Raw genomic sequence first — 12,659 nt, 5'->3', positions numbered from 1 at the left:
TATTTTCTCCTGTGGCTCTCCCCTCTACTCGCTATTCTTTTCCGAGCCCAACCCCAACCACCCTTTATTCTATTCTCTCCCTCTCTTTAAAACTATTTTCCCCTCCATTGGGTTCTTCCAAAGATCTCTCCTCCAAAACCAAAACCAAAGGGAAACCCCAGAGATAGTGACCTTGTGAACCACGGTGAAGAGATGTCCTCGGAAGGGTATGGACAAATCTCTGGTCCATCGAGCAATGCAGGCCAAAAGAAGAAGAAGAAGAAGCTCGCTATCATTGGTGGCTCGGCGGCAATCCTCCTCTGCATGGTGGTCGGGGCCGTGATCGGTGTCTCGCGCTACAATTCTTCCAAGGGTGGCTCCTCTGATAGCAGTGGTTTTACTACCACGTCGAAGGCAATCAAATCCATTTGCCAACCAACGGATTATAAGGAGATATGCGAGAGCTCTCTCACCAAAGCAGCAGGCAACGCGAGCGATCCAAAGGTGCTTGTAGAGGCCGCATTTAACGTCACGATCAGCTACATTCGTGATGCATTCGACCATTCATCGGTGCTCCAAGCGACTGCGAAGGACCCACGGACCTCCGATGCACTCGATGACTGCAAGAAACTCCTTGACTACGCCATTGATGAACTCAGGAACTCATTCACCAAGTTTGGCCAACTCGATATGAATCACGTCGATGATGTCATCGACGACCTCAAGATTTGGCTCAGTGCTGCAGTCACGTACCAAGAGACGTGCCTCGATGGATTTGAGAACATAACCGGAGATGCCGCGGAGTCCATGAGGGAGGCATTGAATAGCTCCCAAGCCTTAACAAGCAATGCTCTTGCCATCATCGATGAGATTTCTTCGGTGCTCTCCACAGTCCGGGTTCCTTTCCTCAAGAGAAGGTTTCTCTCGCACGAGGAAGAGGGGAGCGGCGAGTACCCTTCATGGGTGGCAAATGGGAAGAGAAGGCTCCTCGCCCTTGCAGCGGATCAGATAAAGCCAAATATAATTGTAGCTCAGGATGGGAGTGGAAACTACAAAACCATAAAAGAAGCACTTGGTGCAATCCCCAAGAATAGCAATTCGATCTTCGTGATATATATCAAGGAAGGAGTGTACAAGGAGCAGGTGTGGCTGGATAAAAGTATGATGAATGTGATGATGATCGGGGATGGCCCAACCAAGACGAGGATCACCGGAAACTTGAATTACATCGACGGCACAACAACCTTCAAGACTGCAACTTTCGGTAAGCAATTCGTTACAATTCAAGCTATTTGCTACTACTCGGGTTTGAATGATTCCTGGTATTAACATATGTAAGCAACTTGTATATTATCATAAAAGATAATTATCTATATATATCTGTCTGTCTATCAATTTATCTATTTTTTTTGGTCTATATATTAATTATATTCTTTTTGAATGATTTTTAGATTCTTTAAATAATATTAGGTAATAGAAAGCTGACTATGGACATGAAATGCATGTCTCCATGTGTACGTACTATTGGATTTTAAAAAAAATTCTTGCTTTAGATGTTAAACAAAGTTTCATAAAACTAATTCGATCTAAAACTTGAACTATCGGCTAGGGTGGTTCGGTTCAGATAGAGCTGTTAAGATACTAGACCTTTGTAGGTTAATAATAAAGAGAAATGTCGAAAATTCAGCACTTTTTAGCCATGACTTTCAAGGGAAATAGTAATCAAAACATCAAGGAAGAATCATATATAACCTGGTTTAAATTGATTGTTGGTAAAAGGAACTTTTGTCTCTTTTGCTTGCAAGATTATCTTTAAAACACTCCTATTTAACTTAATCTTCGAATTTTGAAGATCAGATCGATGCGATACAAACTCTAAAGAACGATATCAATTTATGGAAATTAAAAGCCTCTTGAGTTAACATATTACGTGCCAATATTGTTTCTTGTATCTAGCTAGTGCATGCTCGATCTCTTTTAACAGCACTTGATAGATAGAGTCGTACATGCATGTTTGGTAGTTCTAATCACGTCGATTTTGTTGATAATAAAGCTGTGGTGGGAGATGGGTTCATCGCCAAGAACCTTGGGTTTGAAAACTCTGCGGGTGCGGAAAAACACCAAGCCGTTGCCCTGCGGGTACAATCCGACCGTTCAATCTTCTACAACTGCCAGATGGACGGCTTTCAGGACACGCTCTACAGCCATACGAAGCGCCAGTTCTACCGGGATTGCACCATCACCGGCACAATCGACTTCATCTTCGGCGACGCGGCCTCCATCTTCCAGAACTGCATCATCAGAGTGAGGAAGCCATTGGCGAACCAGCAATGCATCGTGACGGCAAGCGGCCGGAAGGACCGGCGAGAGGCCACCGCCATCATCCTCCACAACTGCACCATCGGCGCCGACCCTGACTACCTACCGCTCCGCGCCAGAAATCCATCGTATCTTGGCCGGCCATGGAAGCCATACTCGAGGACCTTGGTCGTGCAGTCTCAGATTGATGACTTCATCCACCCGCAAGGGTGGCTGCCATGGCTAGGGGACTTCGGCCTTAATACATGCTTCTACGCCGAGGTCGACAACCGCGGCCCGGGGGCAACCATCGCCAAAAGGGTCGCGTGGAAGGGGTACAAGAAGATAGACTACAGCCATGCGCAGAAGTTTACAGTCGAGCAGTTCATCCAAGGGAATTCATGGCTTAAGCCCACAGGTGTGCCCTATATTCCAGGGCTGCTCCCAGAAACGGAGGCCGGCAGGGTGCACTAGTTTGTAATCTTGGTTGTATGAAGTTGTGGAAGAGAGAAGGGATGCAGAGATATTGAAGAAAAAAAAAGGCTGTGGGACAGTGGGAGTGATGTCCCTTCTCTCTCTCTCTCTCTCTCTCTCTCTCTCTCTCTCTCTCTCTCTGAGTAAAGAGAGGAGTAGGATTTATTTGCTTCCTCTTCTCTTGAATAGGTGGAAATTAATAAAAGAAGTATTGGATTCTTTTATTTGTTCAACTGTTATTATTTGATGGAGAGTTCTATGTGCTCTTTGCTTCAATAGAAAGCCCTCATCTGTTTTATTCCTCTCTTTTTTTTTTAGCAATGTTTTATTCTTTTAAGATGATGCAAGTTAGTCTGCAATTTGGTTCGTTTTGTTCTGTACACACTATTCAGCCATTCAGGTAGGTGTTACAATAGCCATATAACATGGCTCGGAGGGGAAAAAAAAAATTAAATGTTGATGATCGATCGTATGTGAGATTTAATCCTAAGTAGAATCATTAGTGGGAGATTGATGAATTGATACAAATGACTTGATGAAAAAGTTAATGGTTTAAATTTTTAAACAACTCTAGCATACTAGCTAGCCCCATGTAACAATCTCTGATCTCTCATTCAAAGCTTATCGACGTAATGGATCAAAAAGGGAGATGATATGAAAGGGATGGAGGCTTTGTCAAAAGTAAAATGATTATAATATTTTTTGAGTGAAATTAATAACAACACAATTCTAGTTATGTAGCTTGAATGCAACAAGCTGCAGCCTTACTTTCTGTTAAATGGTTTGGGGATTAATTTTGTTGCCTATGGACTTAGGCCATGGTCTTTTGCGGAAAATACATGCAAAAGCTAGCACCGGCCTGTCAATTTCCTCGTCAATGGTCTTGGAAAGTTGGCAGCCATGCCTTGAAGACAAAACGTGCACATCCGTACAAAAGAGATTGATATAGCAAATGGCCATCTCTTGCGAGTGAAAGCATTCGTTGCTTGTTCCTTTAGCTTTCCTCACTTAACGTTGCATGGCCCAAGCTTTATATTTGGGTGCAAGGGGGTCAGAATTGCACAGATAGGTCAAGTTTGATCAAGACTAAGGCTCTGTTTAATAAAATTTTGGGATGATATAGTGACATTTGATAAAAAATTAAAAATCATTTTTGGATTTGCTAAAAAGCCGAAAATAGTAATAATACTAATAATAGTAATACTACTAATAATAAGAATATCACTAAAAATAGAAATAGCACTAATAATAGTAATAACACTAAAAATAGTAATAACATCAATAATAGTAAAATACTAAAAAAGCAAAAATTCTAAAAAAAATACTAAAAATAGCGAGAGCGCCAAAAATAGTAATCATACTAAAAATAGTAATAGTACTAAAAATAGTAATAATACTAAAAATAGTAATAGTACTACTAATAATAGCGATAGAACTAAAAGTAATAATTGTATCCTATGGGATGACACTGGCCCCATCCCTCAGAGCCTCGATCGTGTTTTGTGTTCTGATTCATCCTGGCGTACTCATATCCTGAGACGTCGGTTTACCAAAAATAATAATAACAATAATAACAATTGTAATAGTACTAAAAAATAATAATAGTACTAATGATAGCAATAGTACTAAAAATAGTAAGAGTAATAATACTAAAAAACAATAAAAATAGTAATAGTTTTAATAATAGTAATATTACTAATAGTAGTAATAATATTAAAAATAATAATAATACTAAAATAGTAACAATGCTTTAGTAATATATATATATATATATATATATATATATATATATATATATATATATATATATATATGGACATATATGTATTATTACAATCATAATTTGATATTATTATTATAATATTATAATATACCATTAATTACATAAAAGATAATCTATTATATTCTGTTATATGAATATATTATAAAAATATTATATTTTTATTAAATATTTATATAATGATATTTAATAATAGTATAAAGGGATTATTTGCTTGTCCATTTGAAGTCATAGTGGTTGACAAGAATGGAACCTGCATTGTTTCCTCCCAGCTGAGGACCATAGAAGAAATCAGTGGAGAATTAATAAGATAAGCTACAAGAGGAGGTGATACTTTTATAACAGAGATTCTCTAGCTTGCTCTCCAAAGCTTCCTCATGGTGCTTCTCCAAAAAGTGGTTCTCCAGTAATTTAGTAATTCTCTTTGAACTCTTTCTCAAATGATCCCTCATAATTATCTACTGCATGCTTCTTCCGACAATGAGAACTGATTTCCCTACAAAGTGGCGGCTTCCACCAGGTGCAAGAGCGAACCATAGATGACTACATTTGCGCAATACTTTATAACTACAGCAGGATGATGATGACTCTTGTAGCTCGCCAAAGTTTATTGCCTTGTCCTTTCTAATAATTATAACACATCATCCGGAAGTTTATATTAACAACAACTTCATGCCAACTTCATCACAGAGCTAAATTTGGCTGGCAGCAAAACCTGTCAATTATAGTCCCACCAAATTCTATTGTCAAGATGCTAGATGTTGCCAATCTATTATGAGTCATTTGGTTCGCAAATTTTTTTTTCTCAATAAAAAAAATTTTCTAAAAAAATAATTTCTGAAAATATAATGCTGGGAAAATTTTTTGGCATGCTTGATTGTTCAAAAAAAAAAAGAAACACATTTTAAAGTGGCTAATATTTAGTTGAGCATCTATTTTTCTAAAAATATATATGAAATACCTGCTATATATTTAATAAAAAAAAAATTATCTATAGATTTTGATGGCTTAAAAATATTTTGAAAAATTTAAAAAACTTTAATTTCCAATCAATAAAAAAATAGTTTTTTCATGTCTTCTATAGATTTGTTTTTTTTATGAAATATAAAAATTTTATTCTCTTAAGTATGTTACTTTTCTATCTCTTTTCTTTAAAAACTTAAAGAGATTTTTTTTTTCGATAGCCAAACGAGCTGTCAATGTTGAGGGGTCTTTTTTTTTTTTGTGAAAACGGCAATTCATAACATGAGTACATCTTGCCAAGTCACAAGAAAGCAAAACGTACAATGGGGACGGAAGCTCTACTGTGGATGTTCAAAGAAGCTCCTCGAAATGTCGTGCAACATAAAAGGCGACCCAGTCTGCTACCTTGTTCGCCTCCCGGAAGACATGTGCTGCCTGGAACTCGTCCATCTCTATAACCAACCTGCGAGTCTCATGAATAAGAGGATAACTATCTTCATACCTGTCTGCACCCTAAATCCAATCGATCACTATAGATGAATCCCCCTCGAGGTGCATCCGCTCGGCATCGAGCACCTATCTCGCATAAGATATGCCCTCCCAGGCTGCCTGAAGCTCTGCCCCAACTACAGTAAGTCCTGGTGTGCATTGGCCACCTGCTGCAACTAATCTACCAAGGTAGTCGATAACAAATCCAATCCCTCCGGACCTCCCATCCATCGCCATGCTGCCATCAAAGTTCATCTTGAAACGACCAAGAGATGGAAGCACCCAAAAAACAAGAACAAACCTAGGTACTGTTCCGTTGAGGGGTCTATCAATTGCCAAAGAAACTGTGAGAGGTGGAAGGTTGTGCAGTTACAAACCTGGCATGACCTCCGAGTAGCCCAAGGCAATGACATCACAAGCAAGAAGCCCAAAGAGGCGACAGCAGCATTTAGATCAAGTTATTTATTTTTGTAGCTTTGAGAGCCAACCACCCTTTTATTTTAATAACATGAAGCCATGTGGCATATTATAAACCACCACTGTCCCATTCATGGACTGCCGTACCGATCCATACCGGCCGGTATCGGCCGTACATACCGATCCGGTCTAGGATCGGTACCGGATCAGTGTAGAATCTGGTACCGATAGCATATCATTGGAAAACCAGTATGAAACTGGTATAGACCGGTACAAATCGGTACGAGACCACATTGGAAAACCGGTATGGAACTGGTATGGACCAGTATAAATCGGTACGAGACCAGTATGGAACCGGTACGTACCGGTCGGAGCCGCCATCGATACGCTGACCAGTACTGATACGGCGAACCTTGGTCCCATTCTTAGCAAATTTAATTCACTACTGATGTCCGCAGAGGATAAAACATACAAATATTAATCATAATCTAATGGTTTAACAGCAAATGCAGCAGTATCAATCAAATGTCTGGATTCCAACAACTACCAAAAACATTTCTTACAGATTGAATGAAGAAATGTAGCTGTACAAGCAAGCATATTGTCATCTTGGATGCTCTTTTTTTTTTTTTTTTTTTCCGAAGGTCCAAGATAACCATCGCTCGAGTCCCACGAAGCATGAATTGGATGGGCGACAGAAATGGAAAGGTCTTTCCTTGTTGGGGTTTATTGGAAAAAGAATCGACAAGCTGGTAATGGAAGCTCGAGTCTCTCAATTATACAGAGGGGCTGAAGCAAATGACAAGACACAGAAAAAAGCTCTATTTGGCTGCTGCAATTGCTTTGTAGTTTAGAAGTGAGAAGCACGCGAGAGAAGAATTTGAGTATGGGATTTGGAGGTCGGAGCATGGTTGAGGGAAGACTGATTCAGAGAACCCTGAGACATTTGAACAAACCCATGAAGCAGAAGCATCTAAGGTGATAGACAAGTTGATGTTTGAAAGGCAGATAGCAGTGAAGGGATCATCTTCAATTCCGGAGAGGACACCAGCAATGGAAATGTTTGTGCCAACCACATTCTTAAGGGTAATCTGCTTGACGACCGGAAGAGCATCAGGATCGTATTGGTCATCAGGATGGCTGCCACAATGTCCTGTGAACCGAAAAGCCTCATGAACATTTTCCATCTTGACATCCGATATGACTATGTTTTCAATGAAACCACCTCGGCCTCGGATAGTCTTGAATTTTATACCGGTGAAAGAAGCATGGACATGCAGGTGCTCAACGTATATGTCAGATATTCCACCAGACATCTCACTTCCGAAAGCAATGGCAGAGCCAAGAGAAGTCTGCAGGTGGACATTGTTGATGTGAATGTTCGAGGAAGGTCTTCCAAAAGAGATTCCATAGTTGTCCCAACCGCTCTTCAGAGCAATGGCATCATGTGAGACATTAATGCTGCAATCCTCAATGCATATATATGAGCATGAATCTGAAGCAGTAGTAATATGTGTTAGATATGATAAAAATTGTTTTGTTTGCTGAATCTGTTTAAGCAACTGAACAATCCAAAAAAAAAGAAGTCCATGATGTCATGACCGATTAAAAGCTTAAACAAATAATATTTTTAGCATGTACATTTCAAAAATTATCTCACGGCCAATTACATTTGTGATGATAACAAAGGACACACATGTACCTCAAGACTTTTTGCTTTAACTACAGGGAAACAATTTTCTAGCCCCACCCATTTTGAACTCTTTAGGAGTGACAGTAACTTTCTATTATAGGTTCACATGCATGAGATAAAGGCATGTTAACAGGGAATCCTACCTATTACTGCCAATCAAATTTTATGGCCAGAGCTAGGATCAATAACAAAATGTAATGAGTGAATTATCTAAAGGTCCTTAGCAATGACTGAAGCGGCTGATATGCTGATGCTGTGATGTAGAGCAAGATAAATGTGAACCTCTGCTGAAAACATTCTGTACTAAATACATCAGATGTTGGCTTTCCATGATCTTAACTTTACATATTGTCATTCAAATGAAGTATTGTTGGCACTGAAGGAGCCACATCAGGCATCATGATGCAGCCATTAGGTTCCATTCTATCATCGCATGAGAAGGAACGGAGCAGACAATCCCTTTTCAATGTGAATCAACAAAAGTTGCTTGTAGATGACTCCCAGGAATCCTCTAGGTGATCCTAACTAGAACAACAGAATGAATAATATGGAGTATGGGGATCTGTATCATGCTGTGCATATTTCTCCTATCTTTGCAGTAAATTAGTTATCCTCATTCCAGATCACATATAGTGGCCTTTCTTTTTGATTGAACTGTGAACTGAAAGCAAGTTAGGTCAAGACCTGATCAAAGCTTGCACAAGTCACATCCTACAGCTTGTATAATATCAACTTGTCATGTAGAGGAGTCGAAGGACAAGCATTGCAAGTTGCATGTATATAGAACATACAATGTAAGCATCAGATCTAGACCGCTCACTCTCAATAGTCAATGGTAATTTCACATAATATTGTAATCCTGGCACCTGAGAAATATGTTCTGTACGAGGGCCTTTAACTTATCTTCCATCAATCTATTGACAAAATTTTCAAGCTTCTAAAATCCATAATTTATTCTTCTAAGCCTAGTAAGTCTCAAATTCCTATTTATGTATGGCAGTTTTTGAGAAGAACAAATAGTCAGCATATGAGCACTGCAAGGAACTAGCTGAAAAGGATATTAAGGAGATAATTACAGAGAAGTCAGATGATTTTTATACTCTGATGTATATAACAAACAGAAAGCATAAAAAATGCAAATAGATATCAGAAAGGAAGTTGGATGCTAACCTGGAACTATACCGCTTGTAAATAGAGACTTGGATGAAGTGTGGATTGTTATTTTCTGAATCTCCACATTGCTGCATCACATATAAATAATTATGAATAGTGGCTATGTGTTCGAATTCCATGAGTAAAACATGCTCTCCAACTTTTTTGTTCCAGAACTATGATTTGAGTTTGCTGGGAAAATGCAACACTGGATACAAGTAAGGTAGGACTAAACACACCTACAGTATACTGGATGAATGCTCCAAGCAGGGGAGTTCAAGAATGTCAAATTTGAAATCACAACATCATTGGAACTCACAAGCTCCACAAGGTGAGGACGGCTAAAGTTTAAGGTGTGAGTATGGAACCACCCCCACCAAACAGAACCCTGACCATCGATGGTTCCATTATCACCTATAGCAACAAAATTAGTAAGGACATATGCAATCTCACTGTAAGAAGGATGAAATGTCTGCTGATCTGCTATAAATGTATAGTAAAAGAGAACAAAGGCGACAAAAATCTTGCCTGTTATCACTACATCTGTCAAGTTTTGCCCATTTATCAAGCTACCATGCCTTCCACCTGGAAGATCTAGGCCTTGGCCATACGAGGGTAATGGCTCAATAATAGGCCACTGAGATGATTCCTACAAGCAAGAGGGGAAATCATTGTCCGACAATAGAACATGCCTGAGCGTAAAATTTTTGGTTAAACAAAGTATCTTTTGCCTTTTTTATAACTTAAATTCCTGCATGCTGATTTTCATAACCTAGTAAAATCTCCAGAACAGGGCAAGAAAGCCACCAGCACAAAATTTTCAAGACAACACAATTTTCCCTTTCAGATTTACTCGGAGTAATAAAATCCCAAGCAAGCACCATTCACCTCTTTCAACAACTAACAGAATTGTATTAGCTAACACCATGCTTAAGTTGATATGGAAACAGAAAGAATCTGGATATATTGAACCATAAAAGAAGAGTATCTGTTTTTTTTTAAAAAAAAAAACATCTACAATGATGAAATTCATGAGGGTATTTGGAAAGTCATGACATTATAATAGCGTGAGGCTACATCTATTCTGTTATTTAAATGAAAACTTCAGAGTGGCATATGAGGCTCAGCTCGTGCATTTGTCTGTCCCCACAGCATATGCATTGCATGTGCCAAACTCCAGTTCACCACTAATGAAGAGAAGGCAAGTTGATACTGAGAATAAATATTTTGATATGAAGCTGAATGAAAGCTGTGTCGCACAGACACTCATGTCTAGCTCCTAAAATCCGTGTCAGACGCATGTCCAAATTAGATATATGCCAGACACTTGCATAGTTATCAAATTTTTTCTAGGTGCAGCTTCTTAAAATTGGGACAGAATAGGGCTGCAATGAGTTCAAAGTGGACTTTCAGATTAGTTCAAATGTATGTATTAAAATAATTTTGCAAATTATCCTTTTTCTAAAAATTTTAAGCTAATTAGGTAGTTTGGATGAGAAATATCATAAATATGCATAGTGGAAGACATTTTTGGTAACAAATATGTATCACACATTGAAAATCCTAAATATTCTATGAGCTCAATGGGAGAACTTTTTCCTTGGTTTGAGATATTGATGAAATATAAAGCATGTCCATTGTGTTGCATGAATGTCCAGTATCTATATTAAGAATTTAAAATTACAGTACTATACATCATTCTATCATGGGTATAATGGCATATTGGGGTTGTAGGGTACTTCTACAGTAGTGCCCTGGTAACATGAGTGCCCCAAATTAATTATCGACACCATCTTGTGAGCATATAATGTAGTCAGACTGGCATATAAGCCATGACAGGAAAAATACAACAAGAATAACAAAATGAATGTCAATACATTATAGAAGAAGACCTGAGTGCCAATTATAATGGCATCCTTGTCCAAAAAGAGGGTAAGGTGGCTGGTGAGGTTGAAACTTCCAGTCAGCCACCTCCCTTTAGGAACATACAGCTGAGCGCCGCCCTTGTCGGCAAATGACTTCAAATAGAAGATAGCATTCTGAAAGGCAAGTGTATTTAGTGTCAACCCGTCTCCGATGGCGCCAAAATCCGTTATGGAAACACTGTGCGGTCTTGGGTTCAAACCCCTCTTGTATTTGCAGTGCCCATCCTCCCCTCCATTGCCTCTGACAGCATTAGCAACTACTAAAACTAATAGCACAACTACCTGAAGAAGACAAGAACCAAGCCAACACATCAATTAACACTGCAAAGTGCAAATAGTGCATGCACTCAGTAAAACATCGACCAAAGAGACCAACAAGAATGGAAACTTTTAGTGGTTAGAAGAATCTACAAAACGGCAATGAAATGGATCCAATATCTCATGGATATATAATTCGAATAATTACACGCCATTCAGCTACACTTCCAGCGCTGATGAGGCAAAAGAAAAGGAAGGGTTCCACATTATCTAAGAGAATGCAAGCCTACTATATTGATATAATGAGAAACAAGTGGCAATTGATTGAAGAAGCTCAAGTTGGAATTGAGCATTGAGACAGAGAAGATCAGATTGGCAACTAGGATCTACTTTATTAAATTAACTCTTCCACAGAAACCCAATGATTCTTCTTCTCCAAAGAAAAAGTAAGATCAAAGAAAAAAGAACTTCAATGCCTGTACTCCTGAGCCAATCAAGCTCATTAAAGGAGGCAAGTGGAAGTATCTTTGGAAACTCTTATGATTCAATAATACAAGAATTTATATGCGTCAAAGAAATACTAAGAATCAAAGCTAAACTCCCTGAGACAAAACCATTAGTCTAATCGAACCCCACCCAACAACAAAAACTAAGTAAAAGCCGAAAGACTACATGAAAGCAATGGCGGGTTGGTTCAAGAATGGGCAAATCTAGGCATGACTGATCACAAGACCCCTCATAAAAGGAGCCAATGATTGAACTTAGCCCAAGCTCCCAAGCACCCAAAAGAGAATTTTTTGGGGAAACAACACCAAATTGGGGAATGCCGTAAATCCCGGATGGCGCATGAAGAAAAAAAAGAAAGTGGAGAGCATCGCAAAAAACAGCCAAAAACGGCAAAAATGAAAGCAAAATTGAATTTTTCAAGCATACAACAGAAAAATAAAGGCAATCAAACTCTTAGAGATCCATTTTCACCGAGAAAGATGATTCCTTTATCAAACAATAAGCAAAAAATAGCCAAAAAAACAAAAAACGTACTTACTTGCCTCTTCATGAGCCCCCTCAAGCCCAGGGGCAGGACAAGGCACAAAGGAAGAAGCTCCAACCAGAAGAGCCGCAAAGAAGAACGAGGAGAAGAAGAAGATTTTGGTTGGGGTAGGGGGTGCGGCGGTGGAGGTGAGAGCGGAAGCGTGGAATTATCGAAGAAGAAAGAATGAGAGACACGAGA

General features: G+C 38.9%; 2 protein-coding genes across 5 annotated transcripts; one reads left to right on the top strand and one right to left on the bottom strand.

Annotated features, from left to right (window-relative positions):
* On the top strand, positions 1 to 3,129 carry LOC103721692 (putative pectinesterase/pectinesterase inhibitor 28). Its single transcript, XM_008811997.5, has 2 exons — positions 1 to 1,243; positions 2,033 to 3,129. The coding sequence occupies exons 1-2, from the start codon at positions 193 to 195 to the stop codon at positions 2,749 to 2,751; spliced, it is 1,770 nt and encodes a 589-aa protein (XP_008810219.3). The 5' UTR covers positions 1 to 192; the 3' UTR covers positions 2,752 to 3,129.
* A 3,778-nt stretch (positions 3,130 to 6,907) lies between these two features.
* Positions 6,908 to 12,659, bottom strand: LOC103721675 (putative polygalacturonase). Of its 4 annotated transcripts, none has more exons than XM_008811975.6 (6): positions 12,474 to 12,659; positions 11,138 to 11,452; positions 9,774 to 9,894; positions 9,485 to 9,659; positions 9,264 to 9,334; positions 6,908 to 7,895 (listed from the first exon to the last, which is right to left on the bottom strand). In XM_008811975.6, the coding sequence occupies exons 1-6, from the start codon at positions 12,483 to 12,485 to the stop codon at positions 7,222 to 7,224; spliced, it is 1,368 nt and encodes a 455-aa protein (XP_008810197.4). In that variant the 5' UTR covers positions 12,486 to 12,659; the 3' UTR covers positions 6,908 to 7,221. The 4 variants fall into 4 exon arrangements, with proteins under 4 accessions (XP_008810197.4, XP_008810195.4, XP_008810196.4 ...); XM_008811973.6 differs by having other exon boundaries at positions 11,123 to 11,452; positions 12,474 to 12,658; XM_008811974.6 differs by having other exon boundaries at positions 9,774 to 9,882; positions 11,123 to 11,452; positions 12,474 to 12,658.

The sequence above is a fragment of the Phoenix dactylifera genome, chromosome 14 (assembly GCF_051530095.1).
Source record: "Phoenix dactylifera cultivar Ajwa chromosome 14, Ajwa_hap1_PhDact_Kaust_v1.1, whole genome shotgun sequence".
NCBI classification, from domain to species: domain Eukaryota; kingdom Viridiplantae; phylum Streptophyta; class Magnoliopsida; order Arecales; family Arecaceae; genus Phoenix; species Phoenix dactylifera.
Note: the sequence above shows the minus strand (reverse complement) of the source record. Positions and strands in the feature narration are given on the sequence as shown.